Source organism: Ips typographus, linkage group LG3 (assembly GCF_016097725.1).
Source record: "Ips typographus isolate SLU linkage group LG3, UJ_Ityp_2.0, whole genome shotgun sequence".
Lineage (NCBI taxonomy): Eukaryota > Metazoa > Arthropoda > Insecta > Coleoptera > Curculionidae > Ips > Ips typographus.
In genome coordinates, this window is record NC_138424.1 from 5,839,020 (window position 1) to 5,864,569 (window position 25,550).

Below are 25,550 nucleotides of genomic sequence, written 5' to 3' on the forward strand. Positions count from 1 at the left end.
TTTTGCCCGTATACAAATACAAAAAACTATGTTCCTCTTTAAGAGGTTGACACCGACCCCTATTTGGTTCATCGTCCAGTTGGTTCTGCAGAACTGTCGTAGGACGCTTTTCTACTGTTGGATACAGAATGCTATGCATTCTTTCGTCTGTTTTTACCGAACCACATTCAGACGAACCGTAAATCGTGGAAATGCTGTTGAACTTAACGACTTTTTCGATTTTTTTCCTCGACTTTGGCTGCTTCAATATTGATTTAAGAAGTGGCATTTGATTTCTAACCGCTTCCAGACTGTCTTTTCTGCATGGTTTGTCTTGCAACGACGTCAAACTGGAACTATTAAACGACCTTAACGATTGGTTTGACGATGATTGGCTAATCATTGATTGGTCGGATGGTGTTTTGGTAAGGTTGCTGATTTTTAGCTCCAAGTTAACTTGTGATGTTTTTGTAAGGTTGAAATTTTGCCATGGATAAGCTCGTTTATTGTTTGGTTTATTTCGTTCAGGTGAATGCAGCAAAGTACCTTTAGGTTTAGACAGGGAGTTTTGAAGTTGCTTCAGTTTCAAATTCAGCTCCTTATTCAGGCTGCCGAGACTGTGCTCTGAAGATGTTTTGCTGCACGGTAAAGAACTAGAGCTTTCTTTAGGGGTTAGTTGGTGTCCAGACGACCGGTTACTAAGCTCAAGCGGCTGCTTGTTATTAGGTAAAGAAGGGTTCTTTTTCAGTTTCAATCTTTCCAGGCTGGTTTTCTGGACTGATGTCAGCACCGAATCACTCTTGTTGCGTTTTAAGTCGCTTGAAATTTGATGAGTAGCGTCGTTTCGGGCCGCTACGCGGAATATACTGGTAAATAGTTTAAACGGGTAACAATTTTTTAGGTAGTTCATGGTTGCGATAAATTTGGCCCCCGCTTTTTGAAAATGAACGCAAAAAACTAATGACAACTTGATAGAAACGTCAGTTTAGACAAATCAACACAGTTATAGATGTTTATACCAGGTGTCCAAGAGCACCCTGGACATAGGAGATTAACATGGGAAAACGGTTTTGATTTTTTTGCGCCTGTACGGTTGATTTGATTGAAAAATCGTATTAATGTAAGTTGTAGTACCTATCACGGACTAGTTTTCTGAATTTTTTCAGATCTCTAACTTGAACCGTTTTGTCGTAAAACACGAACAAAAATGCGAAAATTTTAACTTTTTACCTGCACTGTATAAGCGGTTGTCGAGCAACCGTACCAGCAACAATGACCTGTTTACCCGTTGCTCGACAACTGCCCATCCAGTGCAGGCCAAAAGTTTAAATTTTCTCATTTTTGTTCGTGTTTTACGACGAAAGGGCTCAAGCTAGAGATCTGAAAAAAATACAGAAAACTAGTCCGTGATAGGTACTACAACTTACATTAATACGATTTTTCAATCAAATCAACCGTACAGGCGCAAAAAAATCAAAACCGTTGTCCCATGTTAATCTCCTATGTCCAGGGTGCTCTTGGACACCTGGTATATACAAGAGTACTGAAATTAGTGTCCCTTTATTCTACAGGCGGATTTGAATTGGTATCGGACTATTTGGACGCCAATTGTTAAAATATAAATTTACTTTCTGCTACTTCTGTACTCCTGATAGAAAATTCAATTTTGGATTGAAAATTGGAAGTTCTGATACATGATACCGTAAAAAAACTGTCTCAAGCAACAATTATTTATTTTCAAACTTTACATAAATACCCAAGATCGAGCTATTTTGTATCACAGACTTGTATATTGATTCTACTAGGGAAATTAAGTTCACTTTTTTTCATGTACAGGGTCTTTCACTGGGGGCTGACCAACCCCCTTTTTCTGACTTTCCTGTATGTAATTAAAAAAACTGAAATAACCATTGAATGTAGTTTAAAAAGTTGAATCCAAAAATGACCACAAAATTTTAATTTCTTTTATTTCTTAATATTTTATTTTAGTTTGTTGTAAAATTGTACAACATGTCTTATATTCTACCCTCATTTGTTTATGGCTATGATTCCAGAGTTATAATCATTAATGAATGGTCCTCTCTATCATTTTTTTTAATCAATATATAGTTGGATTTTTACCTTTTGAGAATGATGTCATCTTTTTACATCTTTGTTTCTCGCATATCAAACATGTGAAATAAACAATTTTAGCAAAAAAGGCACGTTGTTAATTTTGTCGTCCTGTCAAATTAAAAACGTTGACATTTACTGTCACTTTGATTTAAACGAATATCAAAGGTATAAAAATGGTGCGCTACAATGAGAAGGCCCAAATGCTAATTCTAAATTTGCTGCTTTTTTTCGAGTACGAAAAGAAACAGTTTCCAGGCCTATTCTTGAAAGTAGGGAACGGAATTCTCAAGAGAAGTGTTGATAGAATGTGACAGAAGAAGCTGACAATGGCGGGTTCATGTCACATTCTACAGGTCTTTCTCTTGATAATTCCCTTCCCTCGTTTCAAGAATACGCACCCAGATGTCAACTGAAACTCTCATGATCACTCATTTTTCAAAGCATTTCTAGGTTAAAATTTGTGATCTAATTCCAGACATGCGTGTTTTTTCACCTGCTTGACGTCATTCTCAAAGGGTAAAATTTTGACTATACAAGGTTTGTCAAAAAACAAATTTCGAAAAATTATAATTTTTTTTTTGTAAAAATATATGCAGAATTTCTAGCACATTTCGAAAATAGTTAAATATACCGGGTGATCCATTAGACGAAAAACACCATTTTTGGCTGTAGCTCTTCTATTTGAAGGATAGGAATATTTTGGTACTAATTTTTTGATTCAACTTTTTAAACTAACTTAACTAATCAAATGGCTATCTCAGTTTCTTTAACACACATATTACATATAACACATATACAGGGTGCCGTGAAAAAAAAATACTAACTGCTTTTGGAATACTCACTAAAAACTTTGACACCCTGTATAAAGATTGCAATTACTAATCCAAAAAAAAATGCAATTTTTGCATGATTTAGCTTATCGTACCCTTAAATATACTTGAAGAATTGGCTTGATTGGGCTGGAACCAAAAAACAAACTGCAGCAAATGAGAAAAAAATCAGTCTTTGATCTCGATCATGGGATTGCCGTATTTCACCAAATTAGCCAGCTCTCGCGCACTATATCCCAACAGATGTTTCAAGTCGCATACGAATTTGTAAACGAACCTTTTGCCGTGCACTTTTGATATCATATCGCCGTCGTAATAGTATCGTAAAGCTCTCGACAACTTTTCGTAGTTCATGGTCGGTTTGTTTTTACGTTCGCCCCATAAATAAGCAACGACCTCAGGATTGGTCAACTTGAATTCCCCGTCTCTACCTGGAAACCATTCATTATAAACAATTTAAAGAAAGAAAATGGTTAATTCGGTCCTTACCTGTCCATTGAATTACTGAAGTATGGGCTCTAGTAGTCAGCAATTCAAGGAGGAATTGCCACAATTGGATTTGACCGTTATTGCCCGTTTTATTACCTGAACTTGATTGAATGTAGGGGCTATTGTAGCTTTTTAATGTAGATCCATAGTTGGGAATGATTTTCAACTGCAAAGACAACTTTTATGTCACAAATCATAAATTAGTTAGTTAGTTAGTTAGTCTTCTTTATTTCTAATTATGGTCACAATACATTTCCCGTAACTACAAAAAACATACATGAAAACACAAAAAGAAACAGCGTCATTTTAAGATGAGCGTACACCTAATAGTCTCTTACATAATCCCTGATACAATATGGCTCTAAATTAATTAACATCTGTTTTACCTTTCTTTTAAAAAGTTTCTCATTTCTTTCTAATTTTAAATCATTTTGTAATGTATTAAAAAGCTTCAAACAGGCATAATATGGATTTTTTTCGGTTATAGTTAATCTGTGTATCGGATAATTTACATTTACGCTTCGAGTGTTATAACTATGATGTACCTCCAGATCAAACATACTTTGGTTTTTGAAAAAGAAAACTATACATTCATAAATATATAGTCCCCACACCGTCAGAATGCCATTAGCTTTGAAAACCCCCCTGCAGCTCTCCCTGTATCCCATTTTCTTGTCTATTCTAAGTGCTCGTTTTTGTAAAACAAAAATTTTTTCTATTAAGCTATTAGAACCCCAAAATATTATCCCATACTTGAGCACAGATTCAAAGTTTGCGTAATATAGGATTTTTAATGTTCTTTCATTCATGTATTTCGCAGTGACTCGTATGCCATAGCAAACTGAACTAAGCTTTTTGTTTAACTCTAAAATATGATTTGACCAGTTTAGGAATTCATCCAAGTGAATTCCAAGAAATTTGGTATGTTCTACGAGCTCTGTATTTGATTGTCCAAAAGTTAGTGTTCCAGGTTTTTCAATTTTGAATTGTTTTGTTCTAAAGAGTAGAACCTTTCTTTTATTATTATTAAGTAATAATCTGTTACTTTTAAACCAATCTTGTGCTCTGCAAAATAAGTTCTCTCCCGATAGTGCTAGGCTTTCTACATTTCTTCCCCCTGTCAATAAATTCGTATCATCGGCATAACACGTCACATGCTCATTTTCTGAAAGCAGAATGTTGCTCAGGTCATTAAGAAATACAATGAATAAAATAGGTCCCAATATGCTTCCCTGTGCAATTCCAATTTTATTTTCCTTCAGACTTGAGAAATAATTTTGTCCATTTTTTAATATTTTAACTTTTTGTTGCCTATTAGTTAAATATGATGAAAACAAATGTAATGTTTGACCTCGTACACCGTAAGCCTTAAGTTTTCTAAGCAACATATCTGGGTCAACACAGTCGTACGCCCTTGACAGGTCCAAGAAGATGCCAATCGCCAGGTTACCTTTTTCCATACTTTCTAATATCCGTTTTGTAAAGTTAAATACTGCAGTCTGCGTGGACCTTCCAGGCACATAACCATGCTGATTTAAGCTCAATAAATTACAATGCTTGAAAAAATCAACCGTTTACACATACATAATTCAAAAATTTTTGAAAAAGCCGGTAACAAACTAATAGGCCTGTAGTTTTCCATCAAATCCGCATTTCCTTTTTTAAATAAAGGCTTAATCAACGCTATCTTTAATTGCTCTGGAAATATACCATGTTTGAAGGAATTATTAATTATATGGCAAAGCACATCTTTAACAACCGGAATAGCTGGTTTGATGATGCTAGTAGGTAGGTCGTCAATCCCACTACTATGCTTATTTTTTATTTTAAAATATCTGGAACAATTGAAAGCAAGTAGTTATTATATTCGTTGGGAATATCTTCCGGATCGCCCTTAATTGCAGTTTTAGGAAAATTATTATTCTGTCCAGTTATCTCTCTGCAAATCCTCCACATACATTTATTCTTGTTGTCTGATAATCTTAGCTTATGTTCATATTCCTCAGACCGCACTGCTTTTAATATTTGGTCATATTCTTTTTTAGTTTTGTTGTAGCTCTCTTTAAAATCATTATTAACTCTGGACAAAGACAACTGTAAGTCCAATCTATTTTTAAATTCACTGATTCTGGGATTCTTGTGTTTGATTTTATATTTTTGATTGGTATTTACTAATTTTAAAGGAAAACAGAAATTAAATATTCTGATAAAATCATTTAAAAAGGTGCACCACTGCATGTTTACTTCATTCTTTGGTATTTTATAGACAAGTTCCCAGTTTTGCTCTTTTAAATATTAAGACGAACATGATGATTCCTACCTGAGGTTTGTGCAGCTCTTTCCTTTGTGCCACTTTTTGAGGATCATGTCTCAAAGTAGCTGTAACAAGCATTTTAATCAGTAAATCACTCACACAACCACCTATTCACTCTATACCAATTAATTTCATTTTCCTCAGCAATTCCAAGTGGGTCCAAAATATATCCTCTGGATCATTAGGCACCAGTTTCTGAAAATCTTTCATAGTCACCTTAAACAATTCTTTCCCCGTCATATTCCAGTCTGTCAGTTTAATGTTGGACAAACTGAACTGTCTCACTGCCCATTGTAGCCAATGTCTAACATGCAAAACTGACCTAAATATGATAAATGTAGACTTTGATTTTTTTAGACAAAAACACCAACCAATCCTCTGGATCCAGGGGTATTTTCAGGCGCTCTTGCTCCTTTTTGTATTGCAAGTCAACCTGCCACTGTACTATATTTTGGTGGTCCCCACTACATAATTCCTCTGTTTCATCTTTGTCTCTGCTTAGTGAGTCAGTGACTTCATCTTCATAACTTTGTACATCCTGTGTTATGGTATCTTAAAAAAAATTACATGACTGATTGTAGATTAGCTATTTAATATGTGTTACCATTATGAATGTAATCCTTAGCAGGCTTGAGAACATCAACAATATCAATTTTCTTAGCTAAGAACTGCACTTGCACATTCACTTGTACAATGCCTTCTCCTTGAACACATTGATCCACTAAGTTTTTATGATCTTCCAACTGAAAAAAAGATATCTATGTTGTTAGCATGCCATTTTGGATTAAGTATCATTTTTTATAAAATGACAAAAAAGTATACAGAGGAATTATCACTTCCACCATAAATAAGCAACCCACTTTTATCTCTACAATGCTTTACTACTAAAACATTAGTTATTACTTACAGTTTGAGTATCTTGAAGAGTAAACACAAAATCAGTCAGTTTCATATTTAGTTTTTGTTTTAGCAACTTTTTTAGTTTAGAAAGAGGCTCCCTAATGTCCATGTGTAACATTTCAAAGTGAGAGTCAGGGTCAGATGCACTAAGCATGTCGCTGTCCAACTCATGAATGAGTTGGTCTTCAAAATCTTGGGTGTTGTCCAGGGAAATCATTTCTGAAACCATATGATTCATGCTAAATCCATTAAAATACATGGTTGTGTTATCAACCTAACTGAGCGGGTTCGAGTAAGTTTGAACCCTGTATCATGATAGGTGAAATATTGTTGTCCGCCTGAACTGTTGGGGAAGATGAAGTTGTATTTAACTCTCGAACAAGTGCATTGTTATCTAGTATAAACCTGCAATAAAAAGCCGCAAATTTCATTGACGAATTTCAAATCCGATGTTTTCAGAGATGTATGATAATATTAAAACACAATAATACAAAGTACTTGAAATACATACCTTTTGTTAGGGTCACTCTGTGATACACAAACTTTTTGACCAAAATCATTAACGGTCAGAGTGTAAGTTTCAACGGTATTCATTATTGTTGTTGCCTTTTTAGGGTGTGAAATGTGGCGTTTTTACCTTTGAAAAGAGTTACATAAAGAAAAAAAAACCAAAACTGCAATCATACAAAATCTAAAATTTCTGCCAAAATATAAACAAAGAATTCTAACCTGAAATTCCACTGTTGTTGACAAAAGTATGACAACTGACAGTAGTTTTGTTGGGTTGTGTGTAGAAACTGTCATGTTCGAATTTATGGCAACCAGCCATACGCACCGTAATCCTTAAAGCCGTAAGGCCTAAGGCCTTGGGTAAGTCTGTTTATTTATTTTTTACGTGTTAAAACAATAAGTTTACAGAATCATTGATGTGTAGGTTTCTGTAAAAAATGCCATATAAATATCTGGGAATCTCGTATAGGAGTAGGTGATCATTATAGACAAAGAAATTTGTAGTTTTTCACTGAGACCTAGATGGCAGCCCTAGTAAAAAACTGTAAAATACACAAAAATAGTTAAAATTTAAATAAAATATAAAAACTTATTATAGTTTATGCTAATTGACTTAACGGGCAGTTATTTTTTATTTAAATATGAATAAACCCTCGTAAACGCAGTCAGAATAATTCCTTACACTTAACATAACAAACTGATAACTGAAAGATAACCTCATAACCTCAAATTTTCTTTAAGTTCCTAACCTAACCACACTTTTTTTCACTTAAAATCGCGTCCGCGTGCCGGTAGGGGTAATTTATTTCCAATTTTAAATTTCCAAAACCATTTATTTAAAACCGGTACTTTAACTATTTAAACTACTAGTCCTTAGTGAACCTCCAATAATTAAACATCATGTCGAAAGTTCCGTTCAAAGTGGCCGATTTAAAATTAGCAGAATGGGGACGCAAAGATATCAGCTTGTCCGAAAACGAAATGCCAGGATTGATGGCCCTTCGAAAAAAGTACGGACCCACTAAAATACTGAAGGGGGCCAAAATCACCGGCTGTTTGCACATGACCATCCAAACTGCTGTGTTGATTGAGACTTTGATAGAATTGGGTGCTGAAGTGCAGTGGGCCAGTTCAAACATTTTTAGTACCCAAGATCATGCCGCGGCAGCTTTGGCCAAAAAAGGTATTGCTGTTTATGCATGGAAAGGTGAGACTGATGAGGAGTTTATTTGGTGTATTGAGCAGACCTTAGTATTTCCTGATGGAGAGCCTTTTAATCTCATTCTTGATGATGGGGGTGATTTAACTAATTTAGTGCACCAGAAATATCCTCAATATTTGAAGGGGTGTAAAGGGCTTAGTGAAGAAACCACCACTGGAGTGCATAATTTGTATAAAATGCTGCGCGAAGGAGTTTTGAAAGTTCCAGCTATTAATGTTAATGACTCAGTTACTAAAAGTAAATTTGATAACCTTTATGGATGCCGTGAATCATTAATTGATGGAATTAAAAGAGCCACAGATGTAATGATTGCAGGGAAAGTGTGTGTGGTTGCTGGTTATGGAGATGTAGGCAAGGGTAGTGCACAGTCTCTTAGAGCATTTGGAGCTAGAGTTCTAATAACAGAAATTGACCCTATTAACGCTCTGCAAGCTGCTATGGAGGGCTATGAAGTAACTACAATGGAAGAGGCCAGTAAAGAAGGTCAGATTTTTGTAACTACTACTGGAGACAAAGACATCATCAAAGGAGAACATTTACTCAACATGCGCAATGACTCTATAGTGTGTAATATTGGACACTTTGATTGTGAGGTAGATGTGGCCTGGCTGGAGAAAAACCACAAGTCTAAAGTGAACATTAAGCCTCAAGTGGACAGATATGAATTAGCGAATGGAAATCACATTATAGTTCTTGCAGAAGGCAGGCTAGTCAACTTGGGTTGCGCAACTGGACATTCATCTTTTGTGATGTCCAATAGTTTTACAAATCAATGTCTGGCTCAAATTGAGCTTTGGACTAAACCTGGAGAGTATAAGGTGGGAGTTCACACTTTGCCAAAGGTTTTGGATGAGGAGGTTGCTAGACTGCATTTGGACCATTTAGGAGTAAAACTTACTAAACTTTCATCAGAGCAAGCTAAATATATTGGAGTACCTGTTAATGGACCTTATAAGCCTGATCATTACCGGTACTAATTTTATGATTAAGGAGAAAACCTAGTTATTGTAACTCAATATTTTGTTTGGTTCAATGTTAGCTCAATAGTTATAAGTACTAATTTTTTTGTATTTAATTATGGTTTTATTTGAAGGAAACACCATTTAACCAATTTTTGCTGCATTATTTTTTCTCTACCAGGTCTAAAATTGGCTTTAATTGGATAATTTTTGCTAGTCATCCTCAAGTTATCTAATGTGACCTTTGATTTTGCAGTGTCATGCTACTGAATTGTGATGAAAGTTGATTTTTATCTGAAATGAATTATTCACTTTTTCCTATTACTCTACAATCTGTGGCAGTATTACTAAAGAATCAACAACTTGACCTGTGTGTGGGTTATCAGTGAACTACTCAGAGAAAATAAAACTGGTATTTTTGTTTGTCTTGGCTATTATAGTTGCTCATACTAATTTAAATGTTAAAATTCAACCATATAAAGTAACCAAATTTTGTCAAATACAATTACTTTTTTATATAGAGCAAAAATCAAAGTAAAATTGGATAATGTAACAATGTAATACAAAAGTAAATAAAAGAAGTAGTAGTCCATATTCTTTCAGTGGAGTTGTATGAGTACGAAAGGTAAGGAATAACACGCAGTCGTCTCCACAATACTTTATTTCAACCTTCAAAGGATAAGGCCTGCTCAACTAGTTTCTGATATATAAATGACCATCTTCAGAAGCTTAAAGCGCGGGCTGTCTTTTTACAAGGGGAGAGACAGTGAGACCCATGTTATTTATTAGAATGAGTGAATTTAAAAAAAGGTTTAAAGGGGGTAACAAAGCTCATTATGGAGAAAAAAACACTAAAGCCTAGTTTATAAAAGGAATTTTAACTTTAGCTGTAACTTTAGCATTAGTAATAAATTTAGTATTAACCCTAAAAAAGAAGGGTGTTTATAAAACCCCTAATTTAACCATACAGTTTTTTGAAAAGTAACCTAACTTTAATGTTATTTTTTTCATGTTTTGCTGCCTAATGCCACATTACTGCGCTAAATCACTAGCAAAAAGATATTCTTTGAATTTCTGTTTAGAAATTTCATAAATAAAGCAAAAATTCAATCTTAAGAGGAAGTTATAAACATTGCAGATTTAACTTTAGTATTAGCTGTAAGAAAATTTAGAATTTTATGTAAAACCAAGGTCAGCAGTTACAGCTAAATTTACAGTTAAAGTTAAATTTTGTTTATGAACATCACAATTTAAAACCACTAGTTCTATTCTTAATGCTAATACTAAAGTTAATGCTAAAGTTAAATTTTGTTTTATAAACCAGGCTTAACACTACGTATAAACTTAAGAACACTATAATTTAATTAAATTTAGTCTTAACCCATTTTGTTGTGGCTGGGGATGCCCCTATGGGGGAGAGATATGAAACTATATTATTATTACCCCCCTAAACCTCATTCTAAATAACATCGGCCTCACTGTCTCTCCCCTTGTAAAAAGACAGCCGGCGCTTTGAACTCCTGAAGATTGTCATTTATATGTCCGAAACTAGTTGAGCAGGCCTTATTCTTTGAAGGTTGAAATAAAGTATTGTGGAGACGACTGCGTGTTATTCCTTACCTTTCCTACAAAAGTAAATGTTTTGAATGTGACAAATAAGATGTCCAGTTACATTCAAAACATTTGCTTTTTTTTTAGAAACTAACTACTACTGGGTAAACTACTGTAATAAAACCCTTGACGTTCAAAATGTGTACTTGAAAATTAATTATAATAACACTTTCATTTAGAGTAGTTTCAGAAATGTATATTATTCATATATTTTAATAAAGTTTTTTTATGTTTGACTTTAATAGCTTTACCGAATATAACGTTTCTTATTATTAGAGATTTATTTTCCTTAATAATTGCTGATTGTTTGCGAATTGATTTTAGTTGTACGATTTTCAGAAAAGAATAATGTAGTCGTTGCAAACGATTTTACCACTTTGAAATTGACACTGTAAACCGAGCAAACTTTCCAATTTATGGACCACTGAAAAATAGTTTACTCAATTATTACCAAAGTTCATTGTAATGCAAAAAAGTGCTCCCCCTTATAATATTTTAAACTAAACGTATCCCATACTTGAGATTTATGTACAAAATTAATTTAAATATCCTTTGATAAGTTGTCTCTTCTGGAAAAGTATGCGATACGTTTTTCCTGTAATAAATCCACACCCATGATACTTAAAAATTGCAAATCTTGCATACTTACCTATAAATATAATGATTTGTACCTAAATGCTATAATTTTTTTTAGTTGAAGTGTGTTGTACCTGTCCCTTTATATTAATTATATGGTAACAATACGGCGTAATATTGTACACATTAAATCTAACTAGTATGTACAAAAACGATTTCGAAAAACTTAACAAGAGAGCCTCTTTCAACAATTTAAACTCTAGAAAACGGAACCCTACTAAGAATAACCTATATTCTATATAGTACCCGTATTGGTGCGCATTTGGAAGTGCATTTAGTAACGTTTTAACAATTTTATGATCAACTACGACTTTTTATTATTTATTGGTAATTTTTCTCAAATCTGTTTTATTTATGTGGTATTATATGGTATATTTGAATCCCCACACTCCTCTAAAGATGTTTGTTTAGTGTTCATTTACATCAACTATATCAAGGAAATTTTAATGAACAGAGGGGGTTTTAAAATATGAGGTCACTATGCTCATCTACTTCAAAAAATTAGAGGTTTGCCTTGTCACTGTGTATTTCTCAATTGCAAGAGAGAGAGGCCGCGCATTCGTTTTCGAGCTCCATCGAGCGAGAAGCGCGTTTTTGACGTCACCATGACGTAATTTAGCAAAAACATAATTTAACCAACTGTCAAATTACGTCACTGTGACGTCAAAAACGCTCCATGGAGCTTGAAAAGGAATGCGGCCAGAGAGCAAACTTTGTTTAGAAGCTGGATGATTTGACACAGATTTTAGTAATAATTTAGAATTATTTACTGATAATTAATAAATATAGTCACGTGACTACTGTAAAAATTAAGTACTGTGCCAATTTTGATAGTTTTGACATTTCTGGCAACTGTCACATAGAACTAGAACACTATTTACTTAGACTGTCACGTGACAACTGTCAAAATAGTGGCCACGAAGCTGAAAATCACGCCTTTTTACGAATACTGCCAGAAAACTGTTTTAAATTGTGATTTTGGCAGATTCATTCTCAGACTGTGCCAATTTTGATAGTTTTGACATTTCTGGCAACTGTCACATAGAACTAGAACACTATTTACTTAGACTGTCACGTGACAACTGTCAAAATAGTGGCCACAAAACTGAAAATCACGCTATTTTACGAATACTGCCAGAAAACTGTTTTAAATTGTGATTTTTGCAGATTCACGTCCAGACTAGATAAAGTTTGATATTTACGACAATTGTCACGTAAACTAAGACACTATTTACTTAGTCTGTCACGAGACAACTGTCAAAATAGTGGACAGAAGGCTGAAAACCACGTCTGGTCGAATACTGCAAGAAAACTGTTTAGTATTGTGATTTTTGCAGACATGGAATTCATGCCCATGCTGTGTAAAGGTTGGCAATTTTGACGTTTCTGGCAACTGTCACATAGAACTAGAACACTATTTACTTAGACTGTCACGTGACAACTGTCAAGTGGCCACGAAGCTGAAAATCACGCCTTTTTACGAATACTGCCAGAAAACTGTTTTAAATTGTGATTTTTGCAGATTAATGCCCAGACTAGGTAAAGTTTGATATTTATGACAATTGTCACGTAAACTAGAACACTATTTACTTAAACTGTCACGTGACAACTGTCAAAATAGTGGCCAGAAGGCTGAAAACCACGTCTGGTCGAATACTGCAAGAAAACTGTTTTATATTGTGATTTTTGCAGATTCATGCCCAGACTAGGTAAAGTTTGACATTTATGACAATTGTCAAGTAAATTAGGACACTATTTACTTAGACTGTCACGTGACAACTAGCAAAATAGTGACAAAGAAGCTGAAAACTATGTCTCGTGTCGAATACTGCAGGAAAACTGTTTAATACTGTGATTTTTGCAGATTCATGGCCAGATTGTGTTGGTTGACAGTTTTGACGTCTCTGGCAACTGTCACATAGAACTAGAACACTATTTACTTAGACTGTCACGTAACAACTGTCAAAATCACCCCTTTTCCGAGTACTGCCAGAAAACTGTTTTAAATTGTGATTTTTACAGATTAATGCCCAGACTGTGCAAAGTTTCATAGTTTTGACGTTTTTGGCAAAATGTCACATATAACTACAACACTATTTACTTAGACTGTCACGTGACAAGTTTGATTTTAAAACGGACTACTTTAGTTAACATTTTGCCACAAAAACATAGAACCACCACAAATGTTTGATAGCACACAATTATAGCTAACTTTAGGTAAACAGTTACTGACATCAAACTATTTTTGTTCTAAACTCATTTGTGGTTCCTTTACGTTTTTGTTGCGCTTATTTTCAATTTTTTCAGCTGATAGTTTCTCGCCTTGGTCTCAACAATAATATAGAATAATATGCTCTAACCCCTACTAAGTTTGCTAATCGCCTATAAACATCGTGGGAGCTACTATAAGTGATTGCCCTTCAAAATTTTACTAAATTGGAAGACAGATGAGAGAAAACTTTTATAAGCGTAATTAAGGCGCAAAACAACGGTTCAAAAAGTGAATCGTGCGTATTTTTCCTAAAAAAAAAACGTTGCTCTTGATTTTTATTAAGCGTCCCTTAAACGGAACTGGTGGCCTGATGCGAAGTACAGTGACTATCCGACGAGCAAACTGATAATGGTACCGGACTATATTGCATTGCATTGTAATCATTGCAGTTTAAATACAACCTGGAACTGGTGCGGTCGCATTCTGGGCAAGAGCGTTTTTTCTTTTTGTTGCGTCGGAACAAGTCATAAGCACACCTAAAATTGAAAAAATACAAACAATGCTTGTTTTGTCGTTACGTAGGATTACCGGGCATGTAGGATATGGGCACAAGGTAAAGCTTCCAAAGAATCCGCCTCCAAACCGTAGGGAGAGCCGCAACCGGCACAATTTAGGTCCAAATCGTTTTGCAGTCTTGTAGCCACCCGTTCGTGGTGTAGTTTGTTGTTTTCATCCCCCAATGAATGGTAGATACGTGATAGTCTCAATCGGACAGCTCTTACTAGCAACTGGAAGTTAAAACTTAGTAATTTTACTTTGATTGTCTGGACAAAACTACAAACTGAACTACAGATTGTTTTTCAGTATACAAAAACCAAAAGTGCTAAAACCAGTCAAGTATATTTACTAGCAAGTGCGCAAAAACGTCTAAAATACAGGGTGGTCCAGTTTTAAATGTCAATAATGCACCATTCGATAGCCCATCAAAAAATAAGTTAACATACATTATGTCATTTTCCTGAAAAATGTTTCTCAAGGAAAATACAGTTCATAAAAAATCGGTTTCTTATCATAACCGTTAGGGCGCTGGAGCAATTTTAATCAAATTTAGAACAAATACATATGAAATTAATACTCATTATGTGATGTTAATGACGTTTGTCGAAACTGTCCAGTGGTCTAAATACAGAAAGATGGTTTTAATTTTTCTGCCTTATTCTCTACGTCACTGGATATTTTTCAAAAGTTTCAGTTTTTTTTACTTTACTTGTTCAATTTGACAAAATAAGTATCTCTTATAAAATTCTGATTTAAACCTTTGTTTACCAGTTAATTGAGTTAATACGTTCAAAGACCCAAAAACAACCCAACCCAACTTAAAAATTGTCTTGAAAACGGTGAAAATTGACTTAAGAAGCTTAAAAAATGTATTTGTAGCCAGTTATCATAGTTTCTAGACAAATTGAAAGACTTTAGCCTTGAAAATTGACTTGAGAGGCTTAAAAATTATCTTTGTAGTCGGTCGTTATAATTTTCAGGTAAGTTGAAAAACTTTAGTAGTGAAAATTTAAAAACTACTTTATCTAGAATTTTTGACTACAAATTCACACATTTCAACTTTGAAAATTGACTTGGACATCAAAAAGTGACTCTGAACCAATAAAAAGTGACATCAAAAGCTTAGTATTTGCCTTTGAAGTCAGTTTTCATAATTTGAAAATGCATTTCAATATTTTAGTCTTGAAAATATTCTTAAATGTAGGATATTGAAATTGACTTGAAGACTAACTTTTCAAGTTTTTTTACTTTGCTTTTCATTTTCTTAGAACTTTACTTAGACTAATTGTAGGGCTTTAAAACTGCTTTCAGCTTGGAAAATCGGGTTTTAGGGTTATCTTCACCAAGTTTTTGACATAGCAGACTTGAAAAACTATTTTTACATTTTCCATAGGCTTAAACATGCCATTTTACGCTTTGTCAGTCAATTTATGACTTCTAGACGCTTCACTGGGCTTTAAGACTAAAAAATCGAATTTTAAACTATTTTTTATAGTAAAAGTTAAGTTTCAGACTCTTCATTGATGAAATTAAATAATTTTGGCATTAAATGCTACGATATTAGTCTCGAACACTAATTTTTACAATTAGACTGGACAGTTACCAGTGTTTAATTGAGTAAAAAAAAAAAAATTTGAATTGAATGATCAGTTTTACATTACCTATAGTCTAAAAAATTGAACGCCAGTAAACATTAATCCAAAAATCCTGATTTTTGACTATTTTCAGGGTCAAAAATTAACTCGTAAACCTCACAGATGACCAGATTTGAATCCTTTTGAACCATTGTAAAGTAAGAAATACAATAATCCACGTAAACATTTTTGTCAATTTTGAATAATATCCAGTGAACGTAGAAAATAAATACTATCCCCCTATAAACAATTTTGAAGAATGTCATTCACATCACATAACGAGTACTCATTTCCTAATTACTTGTTCCAAATTTGATCAAAATTGGTCCAACGGTCTGACAGTTGTGGCAAAAAAACGATTTTTTAAACTCAACTTTGGAGGTCTGTGTCTTCCTTAGGAAGCGTTCTTCAGGAAAATGACATAATGCATGTCAACTTATTTTTTGATGGACTATCGATTGGTGAATTATTGACATTTAAAACTGGACCACCCTGTATATTTAAATGATTTTATTGTAGTTAGTAATTTTAGTAACAAAATTTTTCTCAGTTGTTAATACGTTTTATTTTTTTGTGAATATTGGACCTAGACCAAAACTACTTACACTTGTCCACAGCAACTTTTAAGGCTCTTTTAATAAGTGGCATCATCAGATTTTCATTCCGACGTTTCGTTTTTGCGGAATCATCGTCAACTTAATTTTTTTAAATCCAGTCCCGATGTTTTTATGTTAGATTCTGAAAGCCCTTTTTATCCCGAATTCAATAATGTATGAAACTAAACTTTTTTTTTTATTTTACTTTTTTCAGTTTTGGATTTGGACAGAACTTTTTTTTCTTGTCTTCTTTTGAAGTTTAAATTAATAATAATCATCGAAATAACCTGAACAATTTATGGGCATAGGCAATTTTTAATTTGAAAAAATTTAGTAAAACGCATTTAAATCATAAAGTGTTTGAATTGAATAAAAAGAGCTTTCAGAATCCGATATTAAAAAAAATAAACTGGTGATGGTTCCGCAAAGACGAACGTTTCAATATTAACGTCACCAAAAAATAAAATGTAAAATCAAAAAATCCATGATTACGCAACTTTTCTCCCGTTTAACCAAATCTGTATCTATAACAGTTTCCAAGATTCCCATAGTGGCCCTCCTTATCCTGGACACACTGTATACCACAAAATTTCAAACGAATATGTAACACTTGTTGATAAGGCAACATTCAGTAAAATATGCTTGTCATTGTGTTGAAATTTTATTGTTTTTCTTAATTTAGAAACCAATTTTTATTTAAGATAATCTAGAGTTATCTTTATTACACACGAGAAGTTTTACAAGAGGTCAAAGCAGTTAACTCTATATCTTGCCCATATAAAAGTCTACATTTTTTTTCATTTAATTTGACTAAAAATGTTATTCTTACCTTGGCCCCAATAGAACTGGCAACCTCCAGCAATCGAGTATTAAACTCCAAAGGTCTGCAATTGCAAATTTTATGCTGAAGCCTCAAGGCTTCCAAACACCTCGCAGCTCCATCCATGGACTCCATCTGTATGACTCGATCTCCCATGGCGGCTGCCGACCCCATTGCAGCTTCGTACTGTCGAAACGCTTTCTGAAACCCCTCAATAACCTGAATCATCTGACTTGTACAAATGCAGCCTTATTACGTTTATGTCAGCTTTTTTGCGGTAGATATCGCCCATTATTCGGATGCTTTTTGCGTACGTAGCTTGATCTCCGGATACTAAGGCCAATCTGGTGGCTTCCTATAAATATTTTCTGATTCGTTTACGAAACTGGTTGAAAAAGAAACTTACTGAGCAGTAATCGTGAGCGTCTCCCAGTTCTCCTTGTTTGCGTAAGGCGGAAGCCATTTGAAGCAACGCAGCCCTAAATTGACAATATAAACAATCTATAGAGAGAGATTATTTTGAAATAAAATAGTTTATACATTTACCTATGATGTCTAGAATTCAAATCACCGAGTTGCAATGACCTGGACAAGTCGTACGCCTTGGACGCATATTTAGCACTTTTATCCGCGTCTTGCAATCTGCTAAACAGTTCGGACAGTCCCACGTACACCTTCACAAAGTGATAAAAGTGCTTTTGTAAGGACATCTAATTTTGACTTACTTGCAGTTCAAGGGCTGGATCATGGACAGCTTGAGCTATACGGTGAGCGTGTTGAAAGCTGTCCAAAGCTTTGTTGAATCCCGCAAGTTCCAGATAAACCGAACCGACTGTTAGGTGAACGTGGCCGGCTGTTGCACACAATTCGCATTCGTTGTACAGTGAATGTCTTGCGTAGGCCAGGGCTCTGTTTTTAAAATATCATTACAAGTTTTACAGAATTATATGTCAAAGGTGATCAACATCAACCAAATTTACCGAGAAAATGGGAAATTGTACAACACTTCATCTTAGAGATTAATTAACCTACAGTTTCTAGCCCAAGCCATACATTTTTATGGCACTTTTTTCGTAGAACTTGATAATGGTCAACAATTTTGTGTGCTTCTGCTAAAGGTCTATTCACAGAAATGTTTGGTTTTGTGCTGTTTAATGTACGCTTCGGTTTGAAAGTGAAACTTTCTGCACTTAAGACAATAGTTAGAGCTAGTAATTTGGATAAAATGGTAATTCCTTTTTCAGTAATTTCCGAACAAATGACTTTAAAATGTAGATGAAGGAATTAGCATTCCTCGTTTTGCGCAATTACGACCCTGCTAACATAACACTTCTCAGTGAATTTTTGAATATATGTTAGTAAGAAATAAATAATCCCTCTAAAAAAAACCATCTCAGGGCCCAAAAAAACAGTAAATTAATTGTTTGTTTCAGGAAAGACCTTATTTTGGCGGAAGTATTAACCTGAGTTTTAAGCTGTATAACAGGGGCCATCTTGTTTTATCAGAATGAGTTAAAATGAGATAATCAATCAATCAATCAAAAAATTAGCTTTATTGTCGGAAACTTAAAGTCATTGACAAAGCCCTGAAAACACATACAAAAACAGCAAAAAAAGAACATACATAATTATTACACTACACATACAATATGAATCACACATAATTACACCTTACAATTATTAAAAAAAAACAAAACAAAAAGGCAGTTACCCTGTATAAGAGAGGAGAAAGAGGATCAAAAACACAAACAGTGCTGCTTGGTCAATTTATGGCAGAACAAAGCGCCTTAAGAACTGGAGCAGAATTCGTCCAGAGAATAGTACGCCCCGTCAAGCAAAAACCTCTCAGCCTCACGCCTAAATCCATGCGCAGATGGCTGGCCTCTCACGTGAAGAGGGAGGTTATTGAAAAGTCTCTTGCCACTGTAAATAAGCGACGACTTAATCTTCTCCGTGTGAGGAATGGGAAGCCTCAAAACGAATCCACTGCGAGTCACCGAGCCGGAGCCCTCGGACAACTAACCCCCAAACTTGCTTGTCTCTAAGATGAAAATGCAGCACAAGGTGAAGATACCATGTTCAATGAAGAGAGATACATGAGGCCCTGTATCCAATACGACACATGCTCGCTTCTGCAGGAGAAACACAGAATTGAAGCGGCTTCGAGAACAAACTCCCCAGAAAGCTATGCCGTAACGGAGATGGCAGTAATCCAGATCCATAGATATTGTAAACACTCTAGTAAACACTGACGCCAAGCACTAAACATGTCAATCAAAAACGCCATTAATTTTACATTTGATGATACTCTGGTGATACCTTAGTCCTGGTTTTCAACTGAAAATCAGATAAATATCGGTTTTTTTATTGGTTGAATGATCACGTGACTATGACGTTTTCTGACTTGTGACGAATGATTGTACATATTTATTTTGACAATTCTTATCATTGTTATCATAACTACAGTTTTGAGTAGAAACTTTTACATAAATCAAAAGCTTATATACAGGGTGTCCGGAAAATACGTGTACAACGTTTGACGACAGACTCCTGACGTCAAAATATGTCGATCTAAGCCGACTTAGTTATATCCAAAATTGTCTCGTTTAGCCGGTAGAGGGCGTCAAAAATTTGTAAAAATATTGGGTACAATTTCATTTCTTAAAGAGTATTGATAAGTGTATTCAGCAAGATGGCGGTCATTTTACACATTTGCTTAAGTAATGTTTTTGGTTTACTTAGTTTCTTACAATAAATAATTTCAACTTTATTATACCTACTTTGATGTATGCAGGTAATTGTAAATTTTTTTTTTCTGGCGAAACAGCTCATCCACCGGGAAATATTAAAGAGGTAAAATAGCTTCAAAATACTTCCGGTCACTCGACAAAAATATCTGGGTTGTCATAACGCCGTTCATATAAAAAATGAGGAGAAATGTTGACGTATTATATCACTTTTATAACACTTCCACTTATTTACAGCCGGTGACTATACTACTAGAAAACGTCATTTTATAGTATTAGTCTACATACTAAAATTCATTAAAATCCATTAGCAGGTTATCACGTAATTTAGTAAAAAACCAATATTTTTACAAATTTTTGACGCCCTCTACCGGCTAAACGAGACAATTTTGGATATAACTAAGTCGGCTTAGATCGACATATTTTGACGTCAGGAGTCTGTCGTCAAACGTTGTACACGTATTTTCCGGACACCCTGTATAGATAGTTTTCCATGGACCCTGTATTAATAACAATTTTTTTTAATGTATGATAACGAATGCAAAATTGTTTATTAATGAGGCCCATTAATGGATGATTTTTCAATTTCATCAATATATTAATGAGCGATTAGTAATCTCAATTTTATTAACGTTAAACTGTTTCGATTCTTAAATCTAGTATTTTTAAAAGGAATCATAAAAAACTAACCTTTCTAAACCTCCTAGTCTTTGATGCGCCCTGGCCAGATTCAGATATGATTCAGCCCGCATGTTTGGACTGTCCAGTTCCTCCGATATGAACAGTTGACGGTGGGCGTACTCTAAAGCGTCCCTACAATAGTAAATAACGTTTTAGAAATGTTAAATAAAGACAACTTAGCTGTTATCCGGAATTTTTTATGGACCTATAATTTAAAAAAGTATTCTCGCCAACGGTACGGTATAAAATATGGATAAAACAATTTCTGTGAAAACTACGAAACTACGGGACAATACGTATGTGTCCACAGCGACCTAATTAAAAACTTTAATGCCAAAAGCAAACTCCAGAACTACAATCATGCACTTCCTTTTGTTGATTAATACTGAATTTAAACTGTGACTTATCACAAACTTAATAACTTGTAAATGACCAACATCTCTTGATAATCGTTAGCCTGATATTTTTTGTTTCTTTTGTATTTTTCATTTATTTTGTCTTCTTAGAAACTCCTTCTTGGGATTTGGAATAATAGTGTAGCAATTTGAGTAATGTCAAAAATATTTTTTCAAAAAAATGAAACTAATCAAAACACTTTACATACGTTCCGGTCCAGGCACTGGCAACTACTCCTGGTTTTCCTGGCGGCCGTTCGAAATTCAAATTAAGCCAGTGCTAATTCGAAACGTTGTAGATCTATTAAAACTTGCAACATTAAGGGAATCAGGGAATATGCATTTCATCAAGCCCCAGTTTTAAACGAATGGTGCCCGTAGTCCTATTCGGGATCGTTTGGTTAGGGAAGTGAATTATTTCCATACTTTCCCTCCCCCACCATAATTTCCGTTTAGCACGTAAACGATCTCTTCAGTTTAGGGCATTAATTCAGTTGCCATTTACTTACAACCCAGAAAGCGTGGAATAAAATGAACGTCTGACGGGCCTTTAAGGAAAATTAAATGGATAAAGGCAGTGTCGACAACGCCAACCCACGGCTCGATTCTAAGTTATCCTGGAGGAAAAACCCGGTTCTCTCGCCATCCTTTTTAAAATTCGGTACGGGGAATTTTCATTTCAAAAAAGTCCCTAACGCATTAGAGAAAATTATCTTCCTATACGTGGATATAATGCGTCCATTGTAAATCTTCCTTTTCTTTTTTAAATTCAATGTAGCTTACCGGAATTTTATTAGCTTCTTAAAGTAGGACACGAGACGTGCAAATACTCACCTATATTTACCCCAATCCATATAGGCCTGATACAAATAACCCAGGACGCTAAACTTGTCTTCTCGTTTCCTTAGGGCTTTGATGGAGCTTTTCCATTTTCGCACCGCCTGCTGCTGTTTGTGCTGGTTATACAGCTTCAGGCCCTGTTCTACCTGAAAATATAAAATTAAATTATTCACGTTGAACGTTAAAAAGGCAGTGAATTCAATGCGACAGACGAATGCTATTCGGACCGGCCGCTAAAAATATCAGAAACCCTTTCAGGTAGGTAACCCCGGATGAAAAATGAACGCGCTGAAAATAAGAAAAATGAGGGAAAACCTCTTTAAAAAAATCAACAGAATGTATTTTTATTCCTCTTTCGGGGATGCTTTTTCGGCTATTACGTTTGAGGAGTGCTCGGTCATTTGTTTAACACGTTAACTGTCACCGCTGAAAGAAAAAATAGGATCCCTTTCAGGTCTAGTTCCTAAGTAATTTGTTTTTTCGTGTGTATGGCTGTCTTTAAATCGTAGGTGATCATAGGGGTCTATGACACTTCCAGTTTGATAAAATGATAGGAAAACCAAAAATTTAACTAATTAGAGCATAATAACTTTTTCTACTGGTCATCGTACCTTTCGTTTTGCGATACTGTGTCTAAACTTGGCCCGGCAAGCGTAAAAACATCCAAACGTGCAAACAGGAGTCCTGGGAGTTCGCACTTCTGTGTAAGTATCTCGGTGCAGGCTGGAATACGAGTCGTTCCAGGGCCAGACGTGGTCCAAACCGTCCAGAGGATGCCTCGATCCATCTGGGGAAGACAGAAGTCTCGTGGCAGAAAGTTGATGACTAACTCCTGCGCCCGATGTGTGGTAGATGTTGTTGAAGTTGCTGAAAAACAAATTAGATGATTGTCAGATTTTGTAAAATATTTCCGTTTAGCAAACTGCATGATTTTTAGTTTTCTGGCCATTTGTCTTTGAGGGTAAATTAAAAGTGACGTTTCTTTTTATCAGATACAAAAGTGGAGCAATGTATGTGAGATTTTACGGTAAAAGTTCCTTACTAACCTAGCCTAGCACCGTAAACTCATTTACTTTACATTTTCCAGAACTTATACAATAAATCAATTGATCATCAAGAGTGATCAAAATTTGGGATTTCATTCTTGGTGTTAGTTTGTTTAAACGTGAAATGGAGCAAATTTGGATTGTCGCAATATTAAATGAACGGATCCTCCAATATCCGGAACTGTGTCCCCGACCAAATTGTTCGGATTTGCTCCAACATAAATTAAGATTTGCTTGATCTCCGTTTCCGCGCTAAATCGTTATTTCTGCCCGGATTTGTCAGGATTTATTTACGATGTCAGTGCTAAAAAATTATCCGCGTTTCTTGGATTGTTTTTTTCTAATTGCAGCAAAAGTTTAACTGAGAAAATCAATTCAACTTGAGACTTTGCAGAATACACCGTATTTCAGCTGATTATCTGACCTCTCTCCCGCATGGTTTTTTATCTACGGTAATCTTCAACCATTTAGGTTTACTTTTATTTTTGGTTTACCCAAAAAACATAAAAAGTTCATTGGGTGTTGCAAAAAACTATTTTCAATTTTTATTCAATTTCTTCAACCACTGTGTTTCTGTTTATACAGAGAATCCCAAAAAAATTCCCTCCTCCTAAACCACTACTTACGAGTACCTTATTTGAAGGTATAGTAATGAACACATGATTGTTAAATATAAAGGAATATAGAAAAAAGACGAGAAGAGTAAAGGATAAAATAAATCAAAATGTGCCAACATTGGAAGAAGTCACGGCACTGTTAGTGGTTTGTAAATGGTCAAAAATGCTGCTTATTAATTTTTTTTTAACCAATCACCAGCTACACCAACAGTCCACATGTGCAACATTCGAGAAAATTCCAAAACAGCTGTGATTTACGCAAATACTGTCAATATACGAACTTACTCTTGTGAAAGGAATTCTTGACAAAATAGGGCTCAAAAAACATAAAGTTAAACTATTTTTAGGAAACTCTAGTTAAACGCTTGGAAAGGAAACCGGACTGATAGCCAGGAAGTTGGCACACTTAATTACGCCCTCAGCACTCTGGAAATCCGCCTCCACTCCCACTGTAAAATCATCCCCAATTATAATGCATTTTGCATTTGAAATCTACCCATTGTTGGCGCAGTCAGAGATTCTAAAGCGTTCTAATGAATCCAGATTCGTGTTAATGGTTGTTTTTGGATGGTTCAGAGGGTTTGATAATTACCAGACTATTTTTTCAGACAACTAAAATGGATTATTCATGCTAGACACTCATTATGTAATTACCAACCTAAACTCCCTGGAGTTGAGCGACTCCCAAGACATCCTTCTCAAAGACACTAGCTTCCTTCCTTAATCCTAGATCGGTAAGTGGAGCAACCAATCATTTTTCCACCCCTAATCGGCCACTGTACACATAACGTTACTGGCCCACTTAAAGCACAAGTGGCATTCAACAGACGGTTCCATCATAACAGGGCACTTTTTTCACGAAAAAATCGCGATAAGCTCGGCACAAAGCCAGAGAACCAATCCAGAGCTCGGCGAACCACCGTACCACCATTTTGGGGTGAATTTTTCAACAGCACTAAGGGTTCATTCGCTGTTTTTCCGAGAATCACTACTGGAACACACACACACCCCTTTTGTCCAATATCCAGAATCCTATCCCTACATATTTCATCTGGACCGGAGCAAACGGGAACACTGGTTCGGAACTGATCGGTCCTGAAAACGACTACGCCCGAAGGAAACTTCGGGGGTTGAGTTTTGCAGGATTTTAGGGGATGCTGTGTAAAAGCCTGTTAGCTTAAAAGCCTGCTTTCGGTAATGTTTGTTTTTTTTATTGTATTACCATAGGAAACCACACTTTTACAACCAGCCGTTTTGTTGAACATCAAACAGTTTTTCCAATTGATTTTCAACCGATAATAATTAGAAAAACTTGTTAAAATAGAAGCCTTGAAATATAACAGGGATGAATCTACCCTACCCGTTTCCTCCACTCTTAGAAAGTGTGTCATGGGAATGTAAAATGTTAAAAAGCGGGTCAGGATAGGGTTAATGTTTATCCCTTTCCAACACATTACCGATGCGACTTCTCGTGGAACTGATTGAACTTTTATGGACTCTTTATTGGAATCTTCTTTAAGAGTGATGTAAACTTCCGGTTCTTTATTCAACTCGCGTTTGAATAGGTTTTCTCTGTTTTGTCGCAATAAATTGCCTTTACCCTAATAACACCTCACTCTTAAATAGCCGTTTTGCAACCTGGTCAGGGGTAATTGAATTACCAAATTCAAAGCCATCTAATATAGGTTTAACTCCGCCCTAATTTTAAAATAGCACCCAATAGTTCGGGTTTACTGGTAATGGGAAGTTGACGGAGCTCAAAACGTCGACAGAAAAGACATAAATTTCGGTTTTTGGCCACCGAACTGGTAGTTGGTATTAAATCTAGCAGTTCAAATA

At 35.1% G+C, this 25,550-nt stretch overlaps 4 protein-coding genes across 7 annotated transcripts in view; 2 read left to right on the forward strand and 2 right to left on the reverse strand.

Moving 5' to 3' along the window:
- The window catches only part of Rev1 (Rev1 DNA directed polymerase), a 45,355-nt gene extending 24,468 nt beyond the window's left edge, over positions 1-20,887 (forward strand). The window contains exon 16 of the mRNA XM_081976363.1: positions 20,840-20,887. Within this exon, the coding sequence (XP_081832489.1) occupies positions 20,840-20,872 (33 nt within the window). The 3' untranslated portion in view covers positions 20,873-20,887. The remainder of the gene's footprint in view (positions 1-20,839) is intronic.
- On the reverse strand, positions 1,696-7,357 carry Ets97D (DNA-binding protein Ets97D). Of its 3 annotated transcripts, none has more exons than XR_014177764.1 (10): positions 7,139-7,357; positions 6,902-7,032; positions 6,635-6,846; positions 6,332-6,470; positions 6,099-6,279; positions 5,850-6,049; positions 5,734-5,792; positions 3,414-3,579; positions 2,629-3,355; positions 1,696-2,059 (listed from the first exon to the last, which is right to left on the reverse strand). XR_014177764.1 is itself a non-coding variant. In XM_081976387.1 (9 exons), the coding sequence occupies exons 1-9, from the start codon at positions 7,219-7,221 to the stop codon at positions 3,093-3,095; spliced, it is 1,434 nt and encodes a 477-aa protein (XP_081832513.1). In that variant the 5' UTR covers positions 7,222-7,357; the 3' UTR covers positions 1,696-3,092. The 3 variants fall into 3 exon arrangements, 1 of the variants encoding a protein (XP_081832513.1); XR_014177763.1 differs by having other exon boundaries at positions 1,696-2,351; positions 2,523-3,355; XM_081976387.1 differs by having other exon boundaries at positions 1,696-3,355.
- Positions 7,358-9,470, forward strand: Ahcy (adenosylhomocysteinase). The gene is made up of 2 exons (XM_081976390.1): positions 7,358-7,497; positions 7,562-9,470. The coding sequence occupies exon 2, from the start codon at positions 8,038-8,040 to the stop codon at positions 9,334-9,336; it is 1,299 nt and encodes a 432-aa protein (XP_081832516.1). The 5' UTR covers positions 7,358-7,497; positions 7,562-8,037; the 3' UTR covers positions 9,337-9,470.
- On the reverse strand, positions 11,495-24,985 carry LOC145727004 (43 kDa receptor-associated protein of the synapse homolog). Of its 2 annotated transcripts, XM_081976380.1 has the most exons (12): positions 24,370-24,985; positions 22,660-22,915; positions 22,043-22,194; positions 20,823-20,945; positions 18,111-18,294; positions 17,932-18,059; positions 17,792-17,864; positions 17,642-17,740; positions 17,395-17,586; positions 14,366-14,565; positions 14,239-14,313; positions 11,495-14,179 (listed from the first exon to the last, which is right to left on the reverse strand). In XM_081976380.1, exons 1-12 carry the CDS (start codon positions 24,402-24,404, stop codon positions 14,164-14,166), a joined length of 1,533 nt encoding a protein of 510 aa, XP_081832506.1. In that variant the 5' UTR covers positions 24,405-24,985; the 3' UTR covers positions 11,495-14,163. The 2 variants fall into 2 exon arrangements, with proteins under 2 accessions (XP_081832506.1, XP_081832505.1); XM_081976379.1 differs by having other exon boundaries at positions 11,495-14,313; positions 24,370-24,983.
- Between the last annotated feature and the right edge of the window lie 565 nt (positions 24,986-25,550).

What these genes read in the sequence shown, in the direction of transcription:
- Ahcy (XM_081976390.1), top strand. Translation starts at nt 8,038, where the DNA reads ATGTCGAAAGTTCCGTTCAAAGTGGCCGATTTAAAATTAGCAGAATGG.
- Ets97D (XM_081976387.1), bottom strand. Translation starts at nt 7,221, where the DNA reads ATGAATACCGTTGAAACTTACACTCTGACCGTTAATGATTTTGGTCAA. An exon ending in CAGAGTGACCCTAACAAAAG is followed by an intron (nt 7,033 to 7,138) that starts GTATGTATTTCA and finishes TTTTTATTGCAG; the next exon opens with GTTTATACTAGATAACAATG. An exon ending in TAAGGATTACATTCATAATG is followed by an intron (nt 6,280 to 6,331) that starts GTAACACATATT and finishes ATTTTTTTTAAG; the next exon opens with ATACCATAACACAGGATGTA.
- LOC145727004 (XM_081976379.1), bottom strand. Translation starts at nt 24,404, where the DNA reads ATGTCTTGGGAGTCGCTCAACTCCAGGGAGTTTAG. An exon ending in ACAGTATCGCAAAACGAAAG is followed by an intron (nt 22,195 to 22,659) that starts GTACGATGACCA and finishes TTATATTTTCAG; the next exon opens with GTAGAACAGGGCCTGAAGCT. An exon ending in TTGAATTCTAGACATCATAG is followed by an intron (nt 17,865 to 17,931) that starts GTAAATGTATAA and finishes TTGTCAATTTAG; the next exon opens with GGCTGCGTTGCTTCAAATGG.